General features: G+C 34.4%; 3 protein-coding genes across 3 annotated transcripts; 2 read left to right on the plus strand and 1 right to left on the minus strand.

Annotated features, from left to right (window-relative positions):
* On the plus strand, window positions 1–4,497 carry LOC128168073 (uncharacterized). Its single transcript, XM_052834167.1, has 2 exons — window positions 1–1,584; window positions 3,297–4,497. The coding sequence occupies exon 1, from the start codon at window positions 239–241 to the stop codon at window positions 1,571–1,573; it is 1,335 nt and encodes a 444-aa protein (XP_052690127.1). The 5' UTR covers window positions 1–238; the 3' UTR covers window positions 1,574–1,584; window positions 3,297–4,497.
* A 12,053-nt stretch (window positions 4,498–16,550) lies between these two features.
* LOC128167580 (hydroxyacyl-coenzyme A dehydrogenase, mitochondrial-like) lies at window positions 16,551–20,801 on the plus strand. Its single transcript, XM_052833375.1, has 8 exons — window positions 16,551–16,749; window positions 18,013–18,138; window positions 18,297–18,454; window positions 18,890–19,016; window positions 19,316–19,405; window positions 19,643–19,715; window positions 20,292–20,408; window positions 20,508–20,801. The coding sequence occupies exons 1-8, from the start codon at window positions 16,633–16,635 to the stop codon at window positions 20,627–20,629; spliced, it is 930 nt and encodes a 309-aa protein (XP_052689335.1). The 5' UTR covers window positions 16,551–16,632; the 3' UTR covers window positions 20,630–20,801.
* LOC128167579 (uncharacterized) lies at window positions 20,767–24,083 on the minus strand. Its single transcript, XM_052833374.1, has 4 exons — window positions 23,401–24,083; window positions 23,247–23,308; window positions 22,698–22,823; window positions 20,767–22,215 (listed from the first exon to the last, which is right to left on the minus strand). The coding sequence occupies exons 1-4, from the start codon at window positions 23,606–23,608 to the stop codon at window positions 21,058–21,060; spliced, it is 1,554 nt and encodes a 517-aa protein (XP_052689334.1). The 5' UTR covers window positions 23,609–24,083; the 3' UTR covers window positions 20,767–21,057.
* Between the last annotated feature and the right edge of the window lie 1,011 nt (window positions 24,084–25,094).

The following is a 25,094-nucleotide window of genomic DNA, read 5'->3' on the forward strand; positions in this document are numbered from 1 at the left end:
GATAGCATTGCATCTGCGCAGACGGGTCAGTGCGTTGTTACTGCTTGAAGTAGACGGGCGCTCCGATTTAAATAGTTCTAATTCCGTTGTAAACGGAAGATTTCATCGGAGTTTTACACCCTTTTTTGTCGTGGACAAAAAATTAACGGGTGAATCATTTAATTCATAATAATCTGTCGTGGACAGATTTTCTTTAGTATACTTACCAATTAATACAACGAGTTCGCAGAACACGTGCATGACTATGGCATCCGCCATGTTGAAAAAGTCGGAACGCGAGAAAGATTCAAGAGGGAAGAGCACCAAGCCTGAATCAGTCTCGCTACCAGTGCAATTTCCGTTGACTACTATTTCACATGAAAGTTTTTTTGAACGAATGAGCTCGCCGAGCACGATACATGTGACAAAAAATACTGTCGGTCAAGGATCATCACGATCTACTATGGCCACCAGGACAGAGACATGTACTTCACCTCAAAATCAAGTTAATGAAGAAACCAGAAATGAGTCTGTTGAAAACAGAAATTCTCAGAATTTTGACAATTTGGCCAAATGCTTAGAAATGTTGACGAACACTATCACAGCCGGTTTTCAAGGACTTAAGTCGGACATGGCTGAACTTGTTTGTGAGAAAAGTGACAATAACTATGTAGACAATAATTATGAGTCTGATGAATTTTACTCTGATGGTGAAATTTATGAGAAAGACAGCGAGTCAAATACAATGACTGTGGATGATTTATTGTCAAAAACAAAACTGTCGGGCTCAATATCCGGTAAACCTGATTCCGGGAAAAATGAAAACGAAAGTGGGTCACAGTCGAGATTTATGAAAGTCGCTTCTGAACAAGTAACTTTGCAAGACGTTACAACAGAGCCCATACACAAAGACTTAGCAAAACTTGTGAACGATCTTATGTTCAAGGTAAAAATTGACAAAAAGTTGGCCGAACAGGTGAAAGAATCTGCTGAGAAAATCAAACGACCAGAAAATTGCGAGAGTCTCGTGTGCACAAAAGTCGATGAATTGATATGGAACAGATTACAAGTTCCAACCAAGTCGCTTGACAGCAGATTTCAATACGGTCAACTCTTTTTAGTGAAAAGTGTGACAGTACTTGTAAACATTTTGGATAAGATTGTGTCAAACAAAGATGTAGAAAAAGAAGAGTTAGTCAGAGAACTGATCAAGACTGTTGAAATGCTCAGTTATTCGAATTACGAACTCAACATGAGACGAAGAGAATGTTTAAAAAGTGACATAGACAGTGTGAATTATTTGTCACTTTTTTCGTCAGGAGTTCCTATAAACCAGTTCCTTTTTGGGGGAGAATTGGGAAAACGCTTAGATGAAATTGAAAAGACCAATAAAGCAGTCAATAGAGTTATGACAAGCAAGAATATGAGACGAGGCACCTTTCATGGAGCTCGAGGTCAGAGATTTCAACCTTACTCCAGACCGTCTGGGTCACAGGGCTATTTCCGAAGCAGGAATGCCCCTTTTTTAGGCCAAACTTCCAAGAGAGGGAATTACAACAGGAAGTTCACAAAAGGCAAAAAGAAACAAGAATGATTATTGATGGGGTAAGAAATAAAATTAAAAACATCAAATTTGAAAATGAATCGGTTGAAGTTCTGTTACCTGAAAATTTCAGGGCAGGTAGACTGAAACAATTTTTAGATGAATGGGAAGATATTACATCAGATAAAACTATATTAGACACTGTAAAAGGATGTCATATTGAAATTACAAATGAATATGAGTTAAATCAATTGAGCCCATCATACCCCTTGAGATTTAATGAAAGAGAAGCTGATATTGTGTCTAAAGAAGTTTACAAAATGTTAGACAAGAATGTCATTGAGAAATGTAATCATTGTTCTGATGAAATTATATCAAATATATTTATCAGGCAGAAAAAAGACAAAAGTTATCGAGTTATACTGAATTTGAAAAAATTCAACAGTTATGTAGAATACAATCATTTCAAAATGGAAAGTTTACAATCGGCTCTGAATTTAATGAAACAAGGGTGTTATATGGCATCAGTTGATCTGAAAGATGCATACTATTCAGTTCCACTTGCGAGAGAATACAGAAAATTCATGAGATTCATGTGGAAAGGAGAATTGTTTCAGTACACTTGCCTTGTTATGGGTTTAGCATGCAGCCCAAGAAAGTTTACTAAACTTATGAAACCAGTTTATTCAGATCTTAGAAAACTAGGCTTTTCTAATGTTCCATACATTGATGATGTGTATTTGCAAGGTGATAATCAATATGATTGTTGGGAAAATGTTAAAACTACTGTCAACAAATTGCAGAGCTTGGGTTTCATTTTGAATATTGAAAAATCAGTCTTCATCCCTAAACAAGAAATAGTGTTTTTAGGGTTCATTTTGAATTCAGTAGAGATGACAGTGAAATTAACACAAAATAAAATTGATAACTTGTACCAATGTTGCCAAAAAATTTTAAAGTTGAAAAAAGTCAAAATTTTAGAGATTTCTCAATTGCTTGGCTTTATGGTGGCTAGTTTTCCAGGAGTTGAATATGGACCTTTATTTTACCGTACTTTAGAAAATGACAAAATTGATGCATTAAAATATTCTCGAGGGGATTATAATGCAAGTATGGAAATTTCCTTGGAAGCAAGAAATGACATAAACTGGTGGATAGAAAATGTACACAAATGTATGAAGCAAATTTATCATGGTGAACCCAATTTTCTTGTCAGAACTGATGCATCCAGTAGTGGATGGGGAGCTGAGTTTGATAATGTAACTACTGGTGGTAGATGGAATGAACAGGAATTACAATTGCATATAAATGAACAAGAATTGTTAGCAGTATTATTTGCTCTTAAATCTCTGTGTAAAAAGATTTCTTGTGCTCATGTCCACATATTGTCAGACAATACTACAACAGTATGTTATATAAATGCTATGGGAGGTAGTAAGTCAAGATCTTGCAATAAGATAACTAGAGAAATTTGGTTTTGGTGTATAAATAAAGAGATCTGGCTATCGGCATCTCATATACCTGGTTCTAAAAATACAGTAGCTGACAGATGTTCTAGAGTTTTTAATGACCACACAGAATGGATGCTTAATCCTAAAATATTCAACAAAATTAGTACATTATGGGGACCATTTGACATTGACATATTTGCGTCAAGACTTAATAAACAATTGCCTAAATATGTAGCATGGAAACCTGATCCAAATGCTGAGTTTATTGATGCATTTTCAGTCAATCTAAACAAGTTTTATTTCTATGCATTTCCTCCTTTTAGTGTCATAAGTCGAGTGCTTCAAAAGATTCAGAAGGAAAAGGCAGAGGGGGTGATGGTAGTCCCTGTATGGCCGACACAGACATGGTACACAAGTCTGTTGGAACTGTTGGTGGATGTTCCTCGAATAATTCAAAAAGAACAGGGCTTGCTGAAACTACCGCATTCCGAAGAGAAGCATTCGATGAAAATAACTTTGATGGCATGTCGTGTGTCTGGATCAAATTCCAAGAACAAGGAATTTCGCGAGACGTATTACAAATCATCAAAGAATCGTGGAGAGGATCTACCAGGAGTCAGTATGCAACAATCATTAAGAAATGGACAAGCTTCTGTGGTGAAAGGAGTATTCATTTTTTTCAACCAACTATAAATGATGTGTTAGAATTCTTGTTAAAATTATATAAGGGAAATTTAAGTTACAGTTGTATAAATACTGCCAGGTCGGCATTATCATGTTTTGTAAAGATCGATGGTACTGATGTGGGGAAACACCCATTAGTCTCAAGATTCATGAAAGGTATTTTTCAACTAAGGCCTACTCTATCTCGATACAATGAGATTTGGGATGTGGATGTTGTTTTTGATTACATTAGAAATATGAACTGCAATGAAATGCTATCTTTAAAACAGCTCACATTGAAAACTGTTTCATTAGTAGCCCTAATTTCATCCCAAAGAGTACAATCTATTCATAATATATGTTTGTCAAATATGAATGTTGATGATTCAAAATATGTGTTTTATTTAGGTAAGATTAAACAATCTAGACCTAGTTGTAAATCGTTTTATATGAGTTTAGAAAGGTTTCCTGGAGAGGAAAATTTGTGCATTTTTAAGGCTTTGTCAGAATATTTAAAAAGAACAGAAAGTATCAGAAATGGTTGTGACAAAGTTTTTATTAGTTATTTGAAACCCCACAAGCAAGTAAGCAAAAACACTATTGCGAGATGGATCAAGACTTTTTTGGGTCTTGCTGGAATCAATATAAAGAAATTCTCAGCACATAGCACTAGAGCTGCTTCTTCTTCAGCTGCAATACGGAATGGTGTACCCATTACAGAAATTCTAAACAAAGCAGGATGGAGTTCTGAAAAAACTTTTTTCAAGTATTACAATCTAGATGTAACAAAAACCAAATGATGTGTTTGTGTTTCTTTAAAGTTTTTGTGGAAACATGCTTTATTAAAAAGAAATAAACCAGTTATCAATTTAATTGTTGTATATTTCAAATAAGACGGTGCATTTCAAAACCTTAAATTCTGTAAGGAGAGGTTTGATTGGTTTTCACATACTGGTTTATTTTGAAACAACTTGGCACATCAATGCTTTAAAATCTCACGTGATTCCCTTGGTATGATGACGTAACAGAATTAGAAAATTAAACGATACTTACCTGTAAGTTGAAGTTTGATTGGAATTCTGTTTCGTCATCTTTATGCCAAGGGGATTACGTGCCCACCCTTTAAGGCCCTCCCATGTATGGACTGTTGGGGTGTTTATGTTTTGGTATTGATGAACCAAGTTGTGATTTTAAAAACTGACCCGTCTGCGCAGATGCAATGCTATCTCACGTAATCCCCTTGGCATAAAGATGACGAAACAGAATTCCAATCAAACTTCAACTTACAGGTAAGTATCGTTTAATTTTCTAATTACAATTTAAATTCTGTTTGTAACGCGCTATTCAATTAATAATAGTAGAATAAATAATTTACCCATGTTTAGACTTTTTTCTTAGTCACATTGAAATTTGGCACTATCCGCCTGTCGTTTGACAACGTTTTTGCGATATTTTAGCACAATTGGTTCTGTACTTTATAATAAAAACTAAATGATTGGAATACATTTAATAGCTACTTTATAATTCATACGAATTAGTATAATTCATATAAATTTAAACTGGGTTAAAACAGTTTCACTTTTATAGATGCCCAGCCTTTATTCGTAAAGATTTTGTAGCTATCCAATTCCTTCCTTAAACGCCTCGTTAATTTCTTCTTAGTGACATCACAGGACCTTTTGAGTTTTTTAAATACTGAAAAGGCACGGAATATATTTTTTTAGAAGTACATTGAATTTTGTCAAGCAATTTACATCACGATATTGATGCAGTAGTCTGAAGTTCTGGTGCCCAGGGACTTATAATCACATTTTGTGAAATTTAATTGCACCTTTAAGATTTCATTCTTACAGCATTTAGTGTTAATACCCATTTTAAGTGCACGAAGATTACATAAAGGAATCAAAATATCCCGTATGAATTTGCAAAGATCAAAAACTGCTTTCATTCATGTCTTGCTTTTACCATTCTTTGGTGGTTCACTTTCTACGTCGTGATTATACGACAACATTCAAACCGCAGTACAAGAGTAGAACCGGTGAATAAAATCCAAATATTTGCACTTTTCAGTGTCTTTGGCTGTAATAACACTACGTACTGATTTTGTACTATACAGTGTAATGAATTCAAATGACCAAATGAGCAAGGTTTGCTTATTAACATTCAAATATTTAATCGTACAATATCTGAAAATAATATAATTATAAGTAAAAAGGAATCATTCTTTTGAATATTATATGAGGTAATAATTGCGTGGCAAAATTCTAGCATTAAGACCTTCCGCCTTTATTCGATTTGATCACGCCCCGATCAAAGTTGTCACCTAATAATATACTCAAAAAAGGATTCCTTATTCCTTAAATAATTACTATCTTACAGTATACCAGCTGCAGAACTGTAGCGCCACGGGAAATTTGGGTTAACGGCCAACGGCCTGTCAACCCGAATTTCCCGTGGAGCTACTGTTCTGCCAATACTATAGTAATTGTATCGGAACAGAAAATACGACTTTATGGAAGCATATGTGGCGTTGGCTATTATTTAATATCAATCAGAAACATTCTTTAGTATATAAATTACGAAGATGTTGCGATAAAATAAAAATGTTTTAATTTATGGAATAAGGAATCATTCTTTTAGTATTATGAGGTGATCAAATACGCCTACGGTTTATGTGATAGAATCCAATATGATCACCTCATGATATTCAGAATGAATTTTCAGCAATTGTACGATTAAATATTAAAATACTCATTGATGAAATGTATTGCACATTACAAAATCAATACGTAGTGTTATCTCAAAGACACTGGAATATATATATATATAATGATAACGATGCGATAGGCGTTGGGGTTACAGATGAAATAACAACATTGAGAGTAAAAAGGGGGACTATAAAATGACATTGTCTATTTCCTCCACATTTCTTAAGTGGTAAACATGTATGACCATACAGAAAAACACTAAAATATAGATCGATGACAACCAAAAAAAGAAATAATTACATACACAATAATTGATATCACACGTTCCTAACACAGGCCCATGATGAGAAAGCATCTAAAACCCAATTCATACGACGTGATTTGCATTCTTCTGTATATTTTACACATATGTAAAATTCATACTTACATGTACAATTTTTGTCCTATGACATGATTTGCTCATATGCAAATTCTGCACAGTTGAGTAAATTTTCACCTGGTCAGGACAATATGCAAATTAACTTTTGCATATAATATTATGTTGTCGTAACACCAAAAAGAGTTCCAATCATCCGATATTCCGCTGAAGACACTAACCAGGAGATGGCAATAGCCACCTTTTTCTTAACAAGCAACGGTTCTTCTACAGTCTTTAGGGCTGAGGCCAAAAATTTTCTAACTTTTTACACGATTTTAAGAAATTTTCCTTCAGCATTAGAAAATTCTAATATCAATTTCAGGGATTTTTAGGGTCTCTCTGGGGTCGAAATTTGGCCTCATTCCCCATGCTGAAAAGTGCATGTTTTCCCCAAAATTATACCTAAAAATTATCAACATGAAAAAAGTAGATTATGATCTTTTTTTAATTCAGAAATGCTAGACAGGTGTTTTTCTGCAAAAGACAAAAAACTAAAGGTAGTTTAAGCTAGCTTCATATTATAAATAATAAAAATTTATTAAACATTTTACTTTTTTCTGGGTTGTTTTTTATTTTTTTTAATTTGTATTCATTTGTATGAAGGTATTTTTCCCAATTTTAACAAAATATCGCTATTTTCCCCAATTTGACGGTCCCGGTCCCTGGATTCAAAGGGTTAAAAAAAATCACCGTAACAGTTTTAGGATTTACTTACGGTACATAAATCTCGTCTGAACGCATAGCAAATTAACTTTACTTCTGTGTGTAAATTTACTCGAGTAAATTTGTACATATAAGCAAATTTCCGTCGTGTTAATGGGGTATGTACACTGTAATATAGGCGGCGAAGCGCAAAAATATAATATAAAACTAGATATCGTTAAGAGTAACGAGTAGGTCTTCCGCCCGATTTGTTCAATATGATACAATAAAATATCAATACTCTCTGCCAAATCTGAGATCCTGGTGAAACTAGGTTTTTTGTCTCGAGACCGAAAACGGACGAACAAAAGTGATTAATGAAATTAAAAGCTAGGTTTTTTTTAAATACATTTGCCTAGTGTACATCACTGTTTATCATGCTAGATGAAACACCAAAGACAATCAGTTAAACTTGTTAAAATCATGAATTGTTTGAACTCTTCTGATGAGTACCGGAAGTGACGGTTGACGAAATAAAACCCGTGAAACACATCTTCAATCAATTGTCTTCAATCAATCATTCATAAAAGTTCGTGTCTCAATCACTTACAGTGACTAAAATCTTGTGGGTACCAAGTTTGTAAAAAGGATAGGTACCTAAGATATTTGATATAACTGACCGGAAGTAGAATATGTTTGCTTATTTAACATATATAAGATCGTGTAATGATAAACTGGTATTCATTCCATGTAAAAAAAAAAAAAAAAAAAAAAAAAAAAATTTAAGTGCTTCCGGTGACGACCAGAAGTGCCGACGATTCAAACAAAATAATGTAAACACGGATTCATACTTAGGACTATCATCCCACAAAATTTGGTTGTTCAAGTCATCACCGTTTTTGAGATCTCGTGAAGTCATTGTTTTTTGTCTCTTGACAGGAAACGGACAAACGGAATTAACAAAATTTGTGGGAAAAAAAAAACCAATACCTAGACGCTCGTTGCGAGCAACGAAAGGTCTTCCGTTTGAGTGCACAATAAATTAGACTATAGGAATAGTTGTTCTTTTCTGTAATTACTAAATACGTCGTCAAATTCCAATTAACCCTCTGTAAAAATTTAAAAAGGCTTCTAATTATACTTTAAAAAGCCGCTATTATTGTTATCTTTGATAAAATTAAATTGGAAATAAGTAAAATCTATCATTTTAAATATAAAAGCATAAATCTTAATACAATTAAGAAAGAAAAAATAATCGGCACTGGGGGCTGAACCCGGGTCGCCTGGACACAAGTCCGCCACTCTTATGACTGAGCTACGCAGACTCTCGATTCATGACTTTGGAACCAAAAAAAATCGAGAATGCATGGGTTGATTTCAAAACAAATTTCATATTCGGATGTCTTAAGAGTATCTCTATCGAATAAAAACATTAAAAAAATTCAAGTCCAAAAAATTGAAAAATTAAGGTTTTTCATTTCCTTCTGGTGACGACCGGAAGTGACAGCCGACGTTCGGATATGCGAGAGACACTGCGGCTAAAGACTCTGTACTATCCCTGAAAATTTGAAATTTCTTTCTCTTACGCTTTTGAAGAAAATTCGTGAACAATATCTTGGGACCGGAAATGACGACCAAAAAGTTGATCGATGAATTTCTTACAAATTTTGTGCTAAATATAAACTGAAAGTTTCGTAAAAATCGGCTGAAGCATTTTTGAGATAACGTCAAAGAAAAAAAAATAATAACTAGACGCTAGTTGCGAGCAACAAGAGGTCTTCCGTTTGAATACACATTAAATAGAGTATCGGGACAGTTTCTTTCATTTATCAACACCTTCTCAAATTCCAGTAAGCCTCTCTAAGGATTTCAACAGACATATCTTAAGATTTGGAAAGGGCGCTGTTACTATGATTTTTGATAAAATTCAATCAAAACTTATTAAAATTCATCATTTCAAGGATAACTTTTTGCATCGAAAACAATTAAGAAAGAAAAAAGAGTCGGCACTCGGGGATTGAACCCGGGTCGCCTGGACAAAAGTCTACCACTCCAACGTGGATCAATTCTAGAAAAAAAAATACATATTCTGTATTCATTAAAGCATCTGTATCGTAACGTGGCAAAACAATATTTAAAATCAATAAAAGTTGAAAAATAAATAGTTTCTGCTATCTTCCGGTGACGACCGGAAGTGACGGCGGACGCTCGGATGTGCAAAGTGCACTGCAGCTGAAGAATAACAATCATCACTGAAATTTTGAGAAACAGAGAGAGAAGCTAGGCCTAGCAAAGTAAGATTACTGAATTCAAAATCCAATGATATTCCCAAAAATTGACTGACATTGTCTGACATTTAATGTATATTAACTGTACTTCATTGTACCTTTTACTAACTACCACTGCACCGCACTGTACAGTCCTACTGAAGCACTGTACGACACTGTCGAGGGAACTGACCAGCACTGTACCCTACTATACACATGTACCATTAATTTGAAAAATAAAGTCTTTCTCAAAATCTTCAGTATTATTTTTTCATCGATATTCATTTATTACGATAAACATTGTGTACAAAGAGAAGAATGCATTCATTCAATATGTTTTATCATTTACTTATTTTTATTGTTATTGAATGTTACGATCACAAAATAATGATATATATATATTATATAATATAACAGGCATGTAGCACCATTTTTGAAAGTGGGGGGCAGACTCATTTAAAGATCTTGACGAGCAAAAAAAATTCCTAATCTGTGAGGGAGGTTACGTAGTTCGTAGTATACCTTCAAGTAATTTTTATAATGTGATTTCTGCAAGAAAGGGGGGGGGGGGGCTGCGGCAGCACGCTCCCCCCAGATCCTACCTGCCTGTATAAGACAACTTTTCTAGCTAGAAGATGAATATTTGAAATTAATATGTCGAATCTGATTTTAAAAAGTGCATGAATTTTGTGTAAGTATGTTATTTTGTGAATGGTCATAATAAGACCGTGGAACATTTAATGACCAGATTGGAAATAGATAGCTTACGTCAATTTCACCTGTTACAGTCAAAACATTTGAAATGGGCGGGAACAAATTGACGCGGACGTCTGAGAAAACATCGGATTGAAACTGTTTATTTTCAATCCACCTCAGCATTTCTAACTTGCTATGTAAGTTAATAGAAAAATAATTTATTTCATCAATAATTTGGGAAGATCCCCCTCCGAGTCTAAAATCAAGTGGGGGCAATGTTGAAACGGGCTTTATTCCCAGAGGAGAATAATTAATTGAAATTCCAATTTAATAAATTAATATTATACCCAGATGAAAATTTTCGCTATGTTTATTTATAAGGATAAGCGCGTTCATTGTTTATCTAGCTAAACACTTACAAAAAAAAATCAATTATATCGAGATCTTGAAGATCTCTGAGGTACGTAAATTTTGTAGGAAAGTTTACAATCAAAACTGTATTGGAACTGGCGGTTGTGATACTGTACGGGTATTTATCGTGCTTTTACCTTTCTGAGTCGGGGCCTCAAATTTCAGCACTAGAGATACTCGTACGTTAGAGAGAGAGAGAGAGAGAGAGAGAGAGAGAGAGAGAGAGAGAGAGAGAGAGAGAGAGAGAGAGAGATTTTCATAGTGTTTTATAGTGTTTAGGAAATCAATATATAAGCAACATATGTCAATACACGCATGTATACATTCATGCATGTATCTATATATGTGAATAAAAACTAATCAGTCCTCCTTTAGCCATGTAGAATACTTAAAACGTGGGTGCATTTGCATTGCTAAATGTGTGTGGATACAGTCATTGAGATTGCGGCATTTTCTTGATGCCGGCAAAGCAACCCAGCCAACTCTACTGCGGTCGTACTGCAGGGGTACTTCAGCGGCACGTCTTTGATGCCGGAGATGCGACAAGCGTTTGAATTTAACGAACTGCTGACAGAAACGAGCTATCTATTTATACTAAAAAAAAAGCCACTACTATTTTCTTTTATAATAAGAATAAAATGAAAAACATCAAAATACATCATTTTAAAGATAAAATCGTTAAACTAAACACAATTAAGGAAGAAAAAATATTCGGCACTCGGGGACTGAACCCGGGTCGCCTGGGCACAAGTCCAACACTATAACGACGGAGCTAATCGGACTCTCACTTCAGGACTTTGGAGCCCAAAATTCCAAGAATGCGTGGATCGATTTTAAAACAAATTTCATATTCTGAAGTTATTTGAGCGTCCCTATCAAATAGTAACATAAAATATTTTCAAAACAAAAAAATTAAAAAATTAAGGTTTTTCTTTTTCTTCCAGTGACGACCGGAAGTGACGGCGGACGTTCGGATACGCGAGAGACACTGCGGCTAAAGACTCTCTACCACCACTGAAATTTCAAAGTTTTATCTTTGATACTTTTTGAGAAAACCCGTGAACAAGCAAAAACATAAAATCTTTATTATCTCGAGACCGCAAGTGACGACCAAAAATTTGGTCGATAAATTTTTTACAAATTTTGTGCTCAGTGAGATCTGAAAGTTTCAAGAAAATCGGCTAAAGCGTTTTGGAGAAAACGTCAAAGAAAAAAAATAATAATAATGGGGGAAAAGAAACAAAGCAATAACAATTAGGTCTTCCGTTGGAAACGGAAGACCTTAATAATAGGGGAAAAGAAACAAAGCAATAACAATAAGGTCTTCTGTTGGAAAGATTATGGTTATGTAAAAATTACTTTTTCATAAGGTAATGATCCTCTGAAATTAAGTGCAGAAACAAAATGGTTAATATCAGTCCACTTAATATTAAGATATGCTTATTTCTAAAGAATATTAGTATAATTCGAAATCACACTATAAAAACGGATGTGAAATGGTCACCTTTTCATTAGCATTATAATTTTAATAAAAAAAAGTCCTCTAAAAATGCATGCATAGAAATTAGAAAAGGATCCAGAGCACTTTTACTCTGTAAATCTCATCAAAAGATTCATATGTAAGTAGGCTAAATTCAAGTCTATACCACAAAGTGTTTCAAAACTTAGAACTTACATGTCTTTTAAAAGTGATTTTGATTTAGAAAAATACGTTACAATGGACAAACCCAAACCTCTCAGGTCTATATTAGCAAAATTAGGTGTGGTGTTCTTCCTATCAGAATAAAAACGGGGCGATTTAGGTGGGAGGAAGTAAATGAAAGGCTATGTATTATACATGTATGTTCTGTAGAAGCAATAGAAGACGAATTTCATTTTTTATTGCATTGTACATCTTATTCAAAACTTAGAACCGAATTCTTTACAAGTATTGGCTTTAATAACCGATTACTAAACATGTCAGACTCAGGCTGCACTGGTTTTCTCTTATCTAACTTTCCTTGACAAACTGCAAAATTTGTATATTCAGCTTTTATGTGCAGACAATCTATCCTTATAAAAAATAACAATGCGTAAACTTATCATTATTTGTATACTCATTTTTATAAAGTGACATATAGGTCCGATGGGCCGGGTGTTTATTCATTATGGTATTATATCATATACATGTATCTTTATTTGTATATAAAACACATGTCACTATAATAAACACTGGCGGATTTAAGGGGGGGGAGGGGGCGTGGAGGGCGCACGCCCCCCCCCCCCCTAAAATTTTCAAAGTATGCATGACTGTAGATGAGTTGATAAATTTTAAATAGAAAAGTTAGCATTTTGTGTTTCACTTTAAATTGTGTTTAAAACAAGCAGTGTTGGTCATTTCATTAAGGTGGCTGCATCTAATTCCCCAAGGCCCTGAACTTGGGGCTTCGACCAAGAATCGACTGGAAATCCCATCAGTTTTGTTTCAAGTGTAGACTGCGCTGTCATTTCCCTATTGCGATGCAAGCAAAAATTTCTGAATATTTACAGTAAAAGCTGGTCGAAGATAAATATATCAAAGTACTGAAGAACTGACGGGAGTGGATTTTGTCGATGTTTATTTATTTTAAAATCAATGATATGTTATTTTTGTATGACAACTACATGTAGTTTCTAATTTGAATTACGCACATTTTATAATATGAATTTTTGGACTTTTTCGACAAGAATGTCGAGAAACCCCATTATGAATCATGTTAAATAATATTTAAAGATAAAATTAGTTCAATCAAACTATGTATCAGTAATAGAAAAATTTCTCGAAAATTGTATGAATCCAAGCAATATTGAACTCTAGTCTCGTTCAACCAAACGCTCGGCTGATACCGCAAATCTCCGACAAAGATTTACGGAGACAGCCACGTGTCGAGTTGAACGAGACTATATTTAAATCTGGCGTAGGAATACATACGACTACAAAAATATTTAAATTGTTCGTACCATTTAAAATCTGACTATTTTCAAGGTATTTATAAATAAGTTTCCTTGAAAAACAATGCTTTAACATGCATTACATCGAATTTATCAATTATTTTCAAGAACTAAGTCTTGTCAGCAGCAATGATTTGTGCTGAGGTCCAAACACATTTCACTTTCGGTTTGTCTGAGTAACTGCATAGGAGAGTTGATTAAAATCAACTTCCAATAATTGCATTTAAAACCAGATGGTCTATGTGCAATCATTAATTAATTATTGTATATTTTTTGAAATTTTTTCTAGGTAAATAGACTATTCTAATATAAGAATATTGAAGATTTGATGCATCAGATATTTCTAACAGCTATTAGGGAGTCGGATACCGTAACGTCATTAGAATGTTGTAACTTTGATAACCTGGTTAATTTTTGGAGTTCATATATGCTTAAAATATTTTGTTTTTAATCCAATACATGTATAAGGTATAAGTAACAATAAGGGCCAATTCATCTTTACGATTTATCTAGAGTTATCTGCGCTCTAAGATGGGAGGAGAGCGATTGATTGCTCTTATGCTTTTGTTTATTATACATAAAGACACCAAGGTAGATGTCAGTAAAATCATTGACATATTTGTTTCCAGAAATCCAAGACGGATGTTGCTTCAAAATCCAACTGGTGTTTAAAAGAAATGCAAACTTTATCTTGTTTATTTTTATTGCTTATTTCATCTTTTAAAAGTGTACATAACTAAAAAAAATGCCACTATTTTGAGCCTGATATTACCTTCAAAATACACGAAAATCAAGGAGCTTCCGGGGGCCCCCCTGGACGCACGGGGGGGGGGGGCTCAAGGCGGCCCCCAGACCCCCTGCCTCAATATTTTTATCCACGCCCCCCCCCCCCCCCCCCCCACTGCAAATCCTGTATCCGCCCCTGATAAATCATTCACTTACTTACTTACTTACTTACTTACATGTACCGTTTTGGTGGGTTTTTTTTCTTAACACTAGAGCTAGAATTTAAAAGATTTAAAAATTACATGTAGTTTATCAGTTTTGTCCACGAAGTTGAAAACGTATTCTACAAATATCTATACTACTATATTAAAACAAGAATAGAATTCCTGGGTCCCCCGCCGATCAAGCAGTAAACTAGTATCGACCAAGGCTGATTTAGGAACTTGACCAAGGTATTAGTGGTATAAACATTTAGTATAAATTTCATGTAAATCCGTCAAAATTTGTAGGCATGAGAGCGCTTACAAGGTCGATTTTTTGATAAAACGGAGTCATTATTGTGGTCAAAGTCCCATAACTCAAACAAAAAGTATCGACCAATGCTGATTTTTTAACTTGACCAAGGTAATAGTGGTATAAACATTTGGTATAAATTTAATGAAAATCCGTCAAAATTTGTAGGCATGAGAGCGCTTACAAAATAGTGTGACGGACGGACACACGGATACACGGACACACGGACGGACGCCCGGCATTTCTATGTCCCCGCTCCGCATTGCGGCGGGGGACAATAATAGACTCGAATTTTTGGTCTTTAATACCGAGAAATCGGAAGTATACTGACATTTGTTTTATATATTTTAAACATCATTGGTATTTGGAGATAACCAATTTGTTTTTATTTTTTCTCAGTTAAGCTTCGCTAATTAATAATCAACGAAAATTCCTCAAAAAATTCCGGAAAGCACCTGGATTTTTTGGATTTTACAATCTTGCACTTGCGCAATACATTCACGCTAACGGGATCTTTAGTTTATGTTTCCACAATATCACATCAGAAATGATGGTACAAATACGGGTAAATTCCAAAACTTAACCACCTGTTTATTTCACTTCCAAATCCAATACAAGATGCCACTCTATCTCTTCGTAAGAGCCTGTTCGAATTCATTTGGAATTCAAAGTGTGATAAAGTTAAGAGAGAAATTGTTACTCTCGATTACCTAAAGGGTGGTTTAAAAATGGTTAACATTTCTAACTGTGGTGAGGGCCTTTCCCGAGACACAGTTAGATTATTCAAACTAAGGAAAGTGTAGTGAAATTAATAGCATTATTGCAATCTCTACCCAGATTTATCGTTCCTGCTTCGCTCCAAAAGCAGCGTAATACGCCCTCTGGTGAGAGATTGGCATTATTGTAGGCTTACAGCTTTGTTATGTATATGTCAATAATGGTGTGTCGATATACCTATTTCGTAAATATCCGATATGCAATGTCAATCCGTGCACGCACGGGTCAATGTCTAGTGATAAATAATTTAAATACAGTGAATATCATTTTATAATATATTTTAAAAAGCTCTACTATATATCTATTGCAATATGTAAGCCGCAATAAAAAAAAAATCTTCCTTTGGATAGTGAATGTCAAAAAAGGAAAAATATTGAAAAATGGTGAAAAAAAAGCTTGAGAAATTCTGAATTTATCAATTCAAGTCTTTTAAAAATCGGTCTACTAGTTTCTTTTTGACGATTCTTTGAAAAATGTTGGTTTTCAAAGAAATATCTAGTGAAAAGAAATTAATTAGACCCCTCAGTGTAGTTTACCGGAACTTACATTGGCTGGGGTCAGTGTAGGGGATATGGTCTTTCCTTTAATGTCAATTTTTCTCAGAATGCCTGTATGTCTATCTATATACAAATCATAAATTCATCAAATGTTATATCAAAATCAACCTGAAAAAATATTAAATTTTGAGACAGTGATTATGTCGAATCATAGTAAGAACGCGCTATTTTGTAGCAAATCCATGTTATTGAGATGTTTATATAATCTAATGTAGAATACGAAGAATAAAGCGTTGATTGCACTGTGTTTTTGAAGAACGGACTTTCTTTCCAGAACGTTTCAACTGTGCCAAAAAAAAAAGAGACTGGTGATGGCCAATCTATGCAAAAGTTTTGTTCGTTCTTTTGCAACTAGTGCACAAAGGGCAAACGTATTTAATCATGTCACTGTCATTGGAGGAGGGCTGATGGGTTCAGGTATTGCTCAGGTATGATGCATCATAATCACTGGTAATAGCGGTGTATTTCTTGCAAGGCTTTAGTGAACTTTGGACCTCCAACAAAGTTTGTTATTTTTGCACAGAGTAAAACGTGGTCATTACACAATGAATTAGGCCGAATGGCTTATTAAAATAAAATTAATATCCCTTTCCAATGCATACATACAAAAATATTTTTGTGTCCTTTACTGCATCCCCATCCCTTTTAATGTGTAAAGGGGATGGGGGTGCTTCGATGTAACCAAAAGGACAAGAAGAAACCATAAACGACCCAAAATGACTCAAAAGAAACCAAAAAGGAGCATATAACGACCTAAATTACTATAATAATTTTTTTTTTTTACTTTGATGGGTTATAAAGTTATTCTCTTTTGAGAAGTGGACAGGCATAGCCTACATCCACGGATGATTGTTGATAAATTGAAATTTTTCTACTTTATTCAGTGCCTAAAAGATTGCTTCTTTGATGTTAATGATTTGAATTTCCATCTAATAATTGGATAAGTCATATGTGAAACTAGTCGTACTTCTTGATTAAAGCACTGTCGAAACTCCTCTAGTTTGCATAGTTAATGATTTTCATTTAAATTACTTTTAATTGTAACCTTGAAAAGTTTCAAATCGAGTTTGGGGCAATAAACATTAAGTCAAAGTCACTGACAAGCGTTAGTCATTTAATGATTTTTTTAACAAAGTGATGGCCAATATGGCAGCACACAGGAGCTGGAAGAAAATTTTTTAGCCCATAGTAGCCCTGTTTCAACTTTCATTTGATTTTTTATATATATGTGTTAATATATAACGTGTTATATATATACTGTTAAGGCTTTGCCCGTCTCTCGCTCAGCTCAGTATTACAATAATATTTTTTGCCTAAAGGAGTTCCCAGTTTTACTGACATGAAATAATGTCGATGCATCACTGTAGCTGTACTGGAAAATTCAGATGGTCATGCAGGCCTATATTGTGCATCAGTCATGTTTAAAAATTTGCAAGGCAATTAATTGGACAAAAAGTGAGCAGTACTACAGTTGTGGATGCTACACCTCCTGTGGCTTAGTATAAATTTGTTACCAGTAGATTTAATACACATCAACCATAATTTTCCCAAAGAACTACAGATCTGCAGTTTGGTAAAATGAGCCTTAATTTAGAGGATTGAGGGATAATTAAAATGGTACATCAATTATTATACAAGTTGTAAATAAATAACTATGATTTGATGTTCAACAAAACAATTAATTGTGATAGGTTGCAGCATCAACTGGGCATACAGTTTCTATGGTTGACCACGACAACACCATCCTCGGCAAGTCTATGAATGGCATCCACAAAAGTTTGGAAAGAGTCGCTAAAAAGAAGTTTGAGAACCCTGCAGTAAGGATGATATGAAATACTAATCTGCATAAAAACTTATAAAAACAGTCATCGTTGAATTTATACAGCTTTTTCGAAAAGTAGGTGATTTTCATTTTTAATAACTATTGAATGATACCGGTACATTAGAAAATTTGCGTTGTTTTTTTTATTCATAGGCTGGAGAGGCATTTGTGAAGGATACTATGGGCAGAATTTCTACAGCAACCAGCCCCATCACCTGTGTGTCGCACACTGATCTCGTCATAGAGGCAATCGTCGAAAACCTGGAAACAAAAAAGAAGCTGTTCAGAGAGCTGGAAGCGGTTGCTCCAGAGTAAACATATTACCCTTAATTTCTTTTCATCTTAAATTTATAGTGAGTCTGCATGCTTTGTCTAGTCATCAACATTATTCTGCATCAGTGACATCCCAATTTATTTCATAAGATTTCAATTTTCAAAAATAAGCAGGGAGACTTTAATGTAATACAAATTAGGTGTGCTCAAATTTATAAGCATTTTCGTTGGTATATTATGTGTAAAAAAGAAGTGAAATTGCAAATGCAGCAGTTTTTTTAATTGCCTAAAGTATATTGCATTTCACATCTCAGAGTATAACACTTTAAAATAAATATATTGGGACAGACAAATTAAATGCAGCACTCCACAGAACATTATACTTTATAGGGATGTCATTGTCTTATCTTGATTTGTATATAACTATCAAATACATGTACTAGAGTAACATTTATTGCATGTTTTTCATCTAGGCACACCATCTTCACCAGTAACACTTCCTCCATTCCCATAACCGATATTGCTGTCGCTGCTAAGCGCAAGGACAGGTTTGGAGGATTACACTTTTTCAATCCAGTACCCATGATGAAGCTGTTGGAGGTTAGTCAGATTTCTGATCGAAAACCAAATAAGGGAATGAATCGACTACTGTGAAATCATTAGAATTAGTAGTAGCTCAATTTTGTAGATTTCTTGGGTACCCTTCACCTTCAAATTAACATCTGTAAAAGCAATGTTCATGGAAGGGACAAAAAAAACTTTAAAAACCTTTGAAAATTTACAATCCATAAATAATTTGCCTGCATAAGTTTGAATGATTCCACAGTATTCTCCATAATTTGAGTCTAACTTTTATCACAATTTTATCATCTCAGTTAATTGTTGACTGCAATTGACAGGTTATTAGGATTCCAGCCACAAGTGATGCTACGTTTGACAAATTATTGGCCTTCGGAAAAGATATGGAGAAGGTCACAGTCTCTTGTAAGGTATGGTGTACTTTGAATATCTATATATATTTAAAATACTGGATAGTTGTTAAAATTGTGAAATTTACTTGTCACCATAGATAAGTTATCTTCAATTTTTTGCCAAGATTACCAGTTTTATTTTGGCCATTGAATGACATTGAACAAGGATTGTACAAAAAATTTTCATCCATGTAAGTTTTGTATTTATATATTGATAAAAGGGTTTCAAATTTTAATCTGCAAAATAATCTGCAGGATACTCCAGGATTCATTGTGAACAGATTGTTGGTGCCTTACATGCTGGAAGCAGTCAGAATGGTGGAAAGAGGTAGCCAATGGGGGAATTTATTGTAATTGATATATTGGAAAGAGGTAGCCAATGGGGGGATTTATTGTAATTGATATATTGGAAAGAGGTAGCCAATGGGGGGATTTATTGTAATTGATATATTGGAAAGAGATAGCCAATGGCGGGATTTATTGTAATTGATATATTGGAAAGAGGTAGCCAATGGGGGGATTTATTGTAATTGATATATTGGAAAGAGGTAGCCAATGGGGGGATTTATTGTAATTGATATATTGGAAAGAGATAGCCAATGGCGGGATTTATTGTAATTGATATATTGGAAAGAGGTTGCCAATGGGGAAATTTATTGTAATTTATATATTTAAATCTTTATTGTATCTTGTGAAGGAGTATCACTCCAGTAAATGTAGTTGTTCAAGGCATATTATTACTGTAAAAGTTTTTGATGACTTTAAAAAATATAAATTCTCTCTGGATGTATAGTGAAAGATGTACCAGGTAAGTATGAGACATTACCATAAACTTGACTATTTACCACAGCTATGTACTTCTTTGGACAAATTTACCTGTTTTGAGGATTGATTTATTTTGCAGGTGATGCCTCTATTCAAGATGTGGACACTGCTATGAAGCTCGGAGCTGGGTATCCCATGGGGCCTTTTGAACTGAGCGATTACGTAGGACTGGACACTATGAAGTTTATTCTAGATGGTAAAAAATAATTATGTATATGGTCTATCATTCTTAAATCTCTTGCTATTTCTGTTTCAGAGTCAGTATGACAATAGTTTTTTTTCATTCATTGTGTAGGCTGGAGCAAGAACTACCCTGACAACCCACTCTTTAAACCAAGTTCTCTCTTGGATAAAATGGTGGCTCAAGGAAAACTGGGAAGGAAGAGCGGTGAGGGATTCTATCCCTACAAGAAGTAAAGCTGTGATCAGAAATGTCCATTTTGGCAGTCTCGTGTCATACTCATCAAAGTGCTAATCATGGAACAGTGTTGTGGGGCATTGTTTATAGTCTCAAAGACTACTGATGTTTGATAGTAAACAATTTTTGTTTTATAAAAAAAGTTTCATAAAGTTTGTCAAATCAATGTGATATATAGTGTTTATTGTGTATTATGCAACAAACATGAATTGGAATCGGGCACCGGCATTGTATTTTCAAACGTGATTTAATATATTTTTTCCTAAATGGCAAACTTGGTTGGTGTTGGTCTCAAAATAATTAACATGATATAAAAATACATAAAATTAAAACTTCATAATGTGATTTTATTTATCGTATAAGACAACTGGTGAATGCATGTATACATATAATCGAGATCAGTGTAAGGTTTATGTGGAACATAAACTTATGATAAACCTCTTGATTCATACCACCCCTTTTTCCCACCTAAAAGTTCATCATCGAAGTGCAACTTTAGTGGGGACAATGATTCCAAGCTTTCTATTATATCACTCTCTATTTTATTCTGAAATTCTCTTGGAACATAACCATCTCTAGAAGACCTGCACAATGTAACCATGGTGGGTAGAAGACGAGGTTTCATTGCCTCAAAGATTTCTTTAAGACCCAACGTCCGCTTGTTTATCTCAGGTAGTGTAGTATTGTGTTCAATAACTAGTGTCCTATTAGGTGTATTGGCCCCCATACAGACGTGAAACTCGGCAGCTTTGGTCATGTCGAGACCACGTGACTTTGACGTGGTCAAACAGAAGCCCACTTGTTTGATGGCCGTTACCTTTCTCGGATTCCAGGATACCATTGTTTTTACCAGCTCTCTCAGTTGCTCATCTTTGTTTCCCTCCTTTCTCTGTTTCTTACCACATACTAAATGTTTACTATTTCTTTGAAGTATGTTGAAATATTTGTTTTGAATTGATACGTCCTTTTGTTGGCATTCTGTTTTCTTTTCAAGACAACCAGAGGTCATAACCTCATCTAGCATTTGTGAAAGTAAAGTATCAGCTTCCTGTTCTTCTTTCACGTTATTTGGACAAAATATACTCCCTGTTATCTCGTTTAAATCGTCGAGTTCTTCCTCAGTAAAGCCAGCATTCAACAGAGGTCTCGATGCAAAGGTACAAGCATAGAAGTCTTCGTCTATATCCAAAATAACACCGTTTTCTCTAAAGTTTTCTGCTTCCTTTCTAAAAACATCAGCCGCCAAATCCTCACTGATTTCCTCGTGTAGAAACGACATTTCGATCTTGCACGTCTTCCTGTCTATCACAACACCCTCTGGAAAGTCGGCCTGCCTCTCCAGAGAGGTGGGAAGTCGTCGACACTCCTCTGTTTTATTCACTGACCTGTCCGTATTCTTGTTTGTGCTCAGGCTGTGGTGGCAGAAGCAAAACGTTCTACGCTTCATTTTGGGGATCAAGGTATCCACCATCAACCAACCCACGTTGATTTCCGATAGGTCACGTGCTTTGTCCTCATGGTTTACTTGGTCCCAGCAGGGCCATACCCAGATGACTTTGCTGAACATACCCGCCATGGCTGCTGACTGAAATTGATGTTCAATAGATATATTAGAGTTAATGAATCATGCTACAATACACCCCCCTCGTGAATTTAGTATTAACTGATTAAGTAGATACCGTATTATGTGTGTGTGTGTGTGTGTATATATATATATATATATATATATATATATATATATATATATATATATATATATATATATATATATATATATATATATATATATATATATATATATATCTGCATTGTTAATGTTTACCATCCATCTGTCATGTTAATTTTGAATTTGCTAGGTTGGTGTAAATACAAAATTATGACTATTCACTAGACATGTATCTAAGTTTGAAATTCCGTGATTCTGAACGTATGTAAGTTAAAACTTATGTATGTTAATTGTATGTATACTTGTGATTTGATATCAATTGCGAATGTTGGTATGTATTAAAATACCGATTATATAATTAACGTCCTCTAAATAGTTCTAAAAAGGTTCACATTACTCACTATGATGAAGAGGTCGTTAGCCTGCATATAGTACTCTAGCTCTTTACTGTTCTTGGGCCAGCGTAAATAGGGAAATTTTCTGAAAGACTGTGGTAGCCCCATATCGCTGTGCCCATCGATGTGAATCTGTCAAGATTGACTTAAATGGCATAAAACAATTCAAAACCCGCTATAAGTCAAGTCATTAGTCTTATATATATCTAAACACATACACATATCTCACATATTAAATATGACTCAAAATTGCTCCAGAATGGCAGAATCCATGAAGGTCCAAAACAAGCACAGCACGTGCAGATTAAAGGGGGGGGGGGGGTTAGCATCCCCCCCCCTTGGAAATGTCATGTTGTAAATTTGAACTTACCGCAAAATATATACAATATGACAGAATATTCAAAATTCTTTAATTCACATAGTAACTGAAAATAGGCCTCGTGACCCATCCCTTCACTGCAAACATAATTATCCCTCGGACCCCCTCCCCGCCTGGGAATATGTTCTGGATCCGCGAATGCAAGTACATGTACTAGTATGATGCAAAGTACTTACCAAAGTTAGTCCTTTCTTCTCTGTCAAATGACCGCTACTACTGTTAAACCAGTACGGAATGGCTATCAAAATAAATTTGATTTATATTCATCAAAACACATTCATTCTTTTAAAACAATCATGAGAGAGAGAGAGAGAGAGAGAGAGAGAGTACCTTCGTGGTGCTCCTCAAATATGAAGACATCGATGGACGGCGACGTTCTATAATTATCCTCCACAGACCATTGCCCCACGATATTTTTACTGGTGTAGAATGAGTAATTAATGTATAATTTCCATAAGATAACGACGATGACAGCAGACACAATAGAGTACAAAACACACCGTGGTTTTAACAGAAAACCTGTCCGTTGTCTAGACATCTCTGTTCACTAGTCTACAGTACGTTTTCTGAACGTGCTTTAAGATTCGGTCAGCGAAGCCATCCTTAGAAATTACGGAAGTAAAACTCTCACGTTGAAGTAGACACGTGGGAACCGACGATTTTAATGCGTGACAAACAATGCTAATTTATTATTCAGATTAAAATTTGCATCAGACTGAGTGTTTGTTGCTTTTATATCATTTCATTTTCAGATATGTGTTATGTAATCTGCACTTGGCAGTACATTTATTTTCTAACTTGCTGCCCTATGTAGATCGATATTATTTGCACACAGTGTACATGTATATCTAAAGACTATGTACTTTTCTCCAAAATCATTTCGATTCATAATGTATAATATGTTTATTATACATATGGAAAAATAGAATTCTGTTGCATTCTTGGCAACTATTTTGGTGCCTTTGGTTAAAAGAACCAAGTATATGAGCAGGAATATACATTAACTGTTATGCACTCATGTATTTATCCCATTCTAGTGTTAGTTATTTACATCATGTATGATTTGAACAAGATAATATTTTTATCTATCTATCTATCTATCTATATATATATATATATATATATATATATATATATATATATATATATATATATATATATATATATATATATATATATATATATATATATATATATATATATATATATATTTCTATCATATACTGAGTTTTACAGAGGTCTATGTCTCACATTACATGCCCCTTATGGTCTCATTTTGTCTGACGAGTAAAAAATCACATTATCTTTTATTCTTTTTATTTTTTATGAGACTGAAAACATAGCTAATACTGGAAAAAATCAAACTCATTTATTAAAGTTACCAAAATAGGCCTCGCACACCCACTCTCCCAAAATTATTTCTTGGACCACCCCACGGGGGGCGGGGGGGGGGTAGGGGGAGAGAGATGGGGGGGGGGGTGTAGTGTAGGTTTAATCTTAAATTACAACTTCATATTTAATTTTTCCCATTTAAATCCATTTGATAATTTTAAAACAAATTAGCAAAAGTACAATTTCACGAGTACATGTATATTTTAACAAACGATAAGAAAAAAAATATTGCCGAAGTTTTGATGGTATTGAACACACACCCTTGAAGCCTATTTTTATATAGTTTCCTTGGGTCTGGTACTCGAACCACTGAGCAATTTCAATCACAGCAAAGTGTTATTTAAATGCTATAAGGGACTTCAGCCACGAATCTACGGACTTCTATTATTTTGTTTAAAAATTCCAATTATTGGGATACAAAATGATATTTTTTTCACAATATAATGTACAGTGGATCATCGCTCTCTGTTTTTTGTTGATCGGAAATCGGTTCGTTTTCCAGTAAACCTTATTTAGTCTACCAAAAAATAATGAAGCACATACACATTCTATGAAATAATATACAATGAAGTTCAAATTAAACGTGACCCTATTTGGAGGTTTTAGTAAGCATATGCCAGTTTACATCGATA

The sequence above is a fragment of the Crassostrea angulata genome, chromosome 10 (genome assembly GCF_025612915.1).
Source record: "Crassostrea angulata isolate pt1a10 chromosome 10, ASM2561291v2, whole genome shotgun sequence".
Classification (NCBI taxonomy): Eukaryota; Metazoa; Mollusca; class Bivalvia; order Ostreida; family Ostreidae; genus Magallana; species Magallana angulata.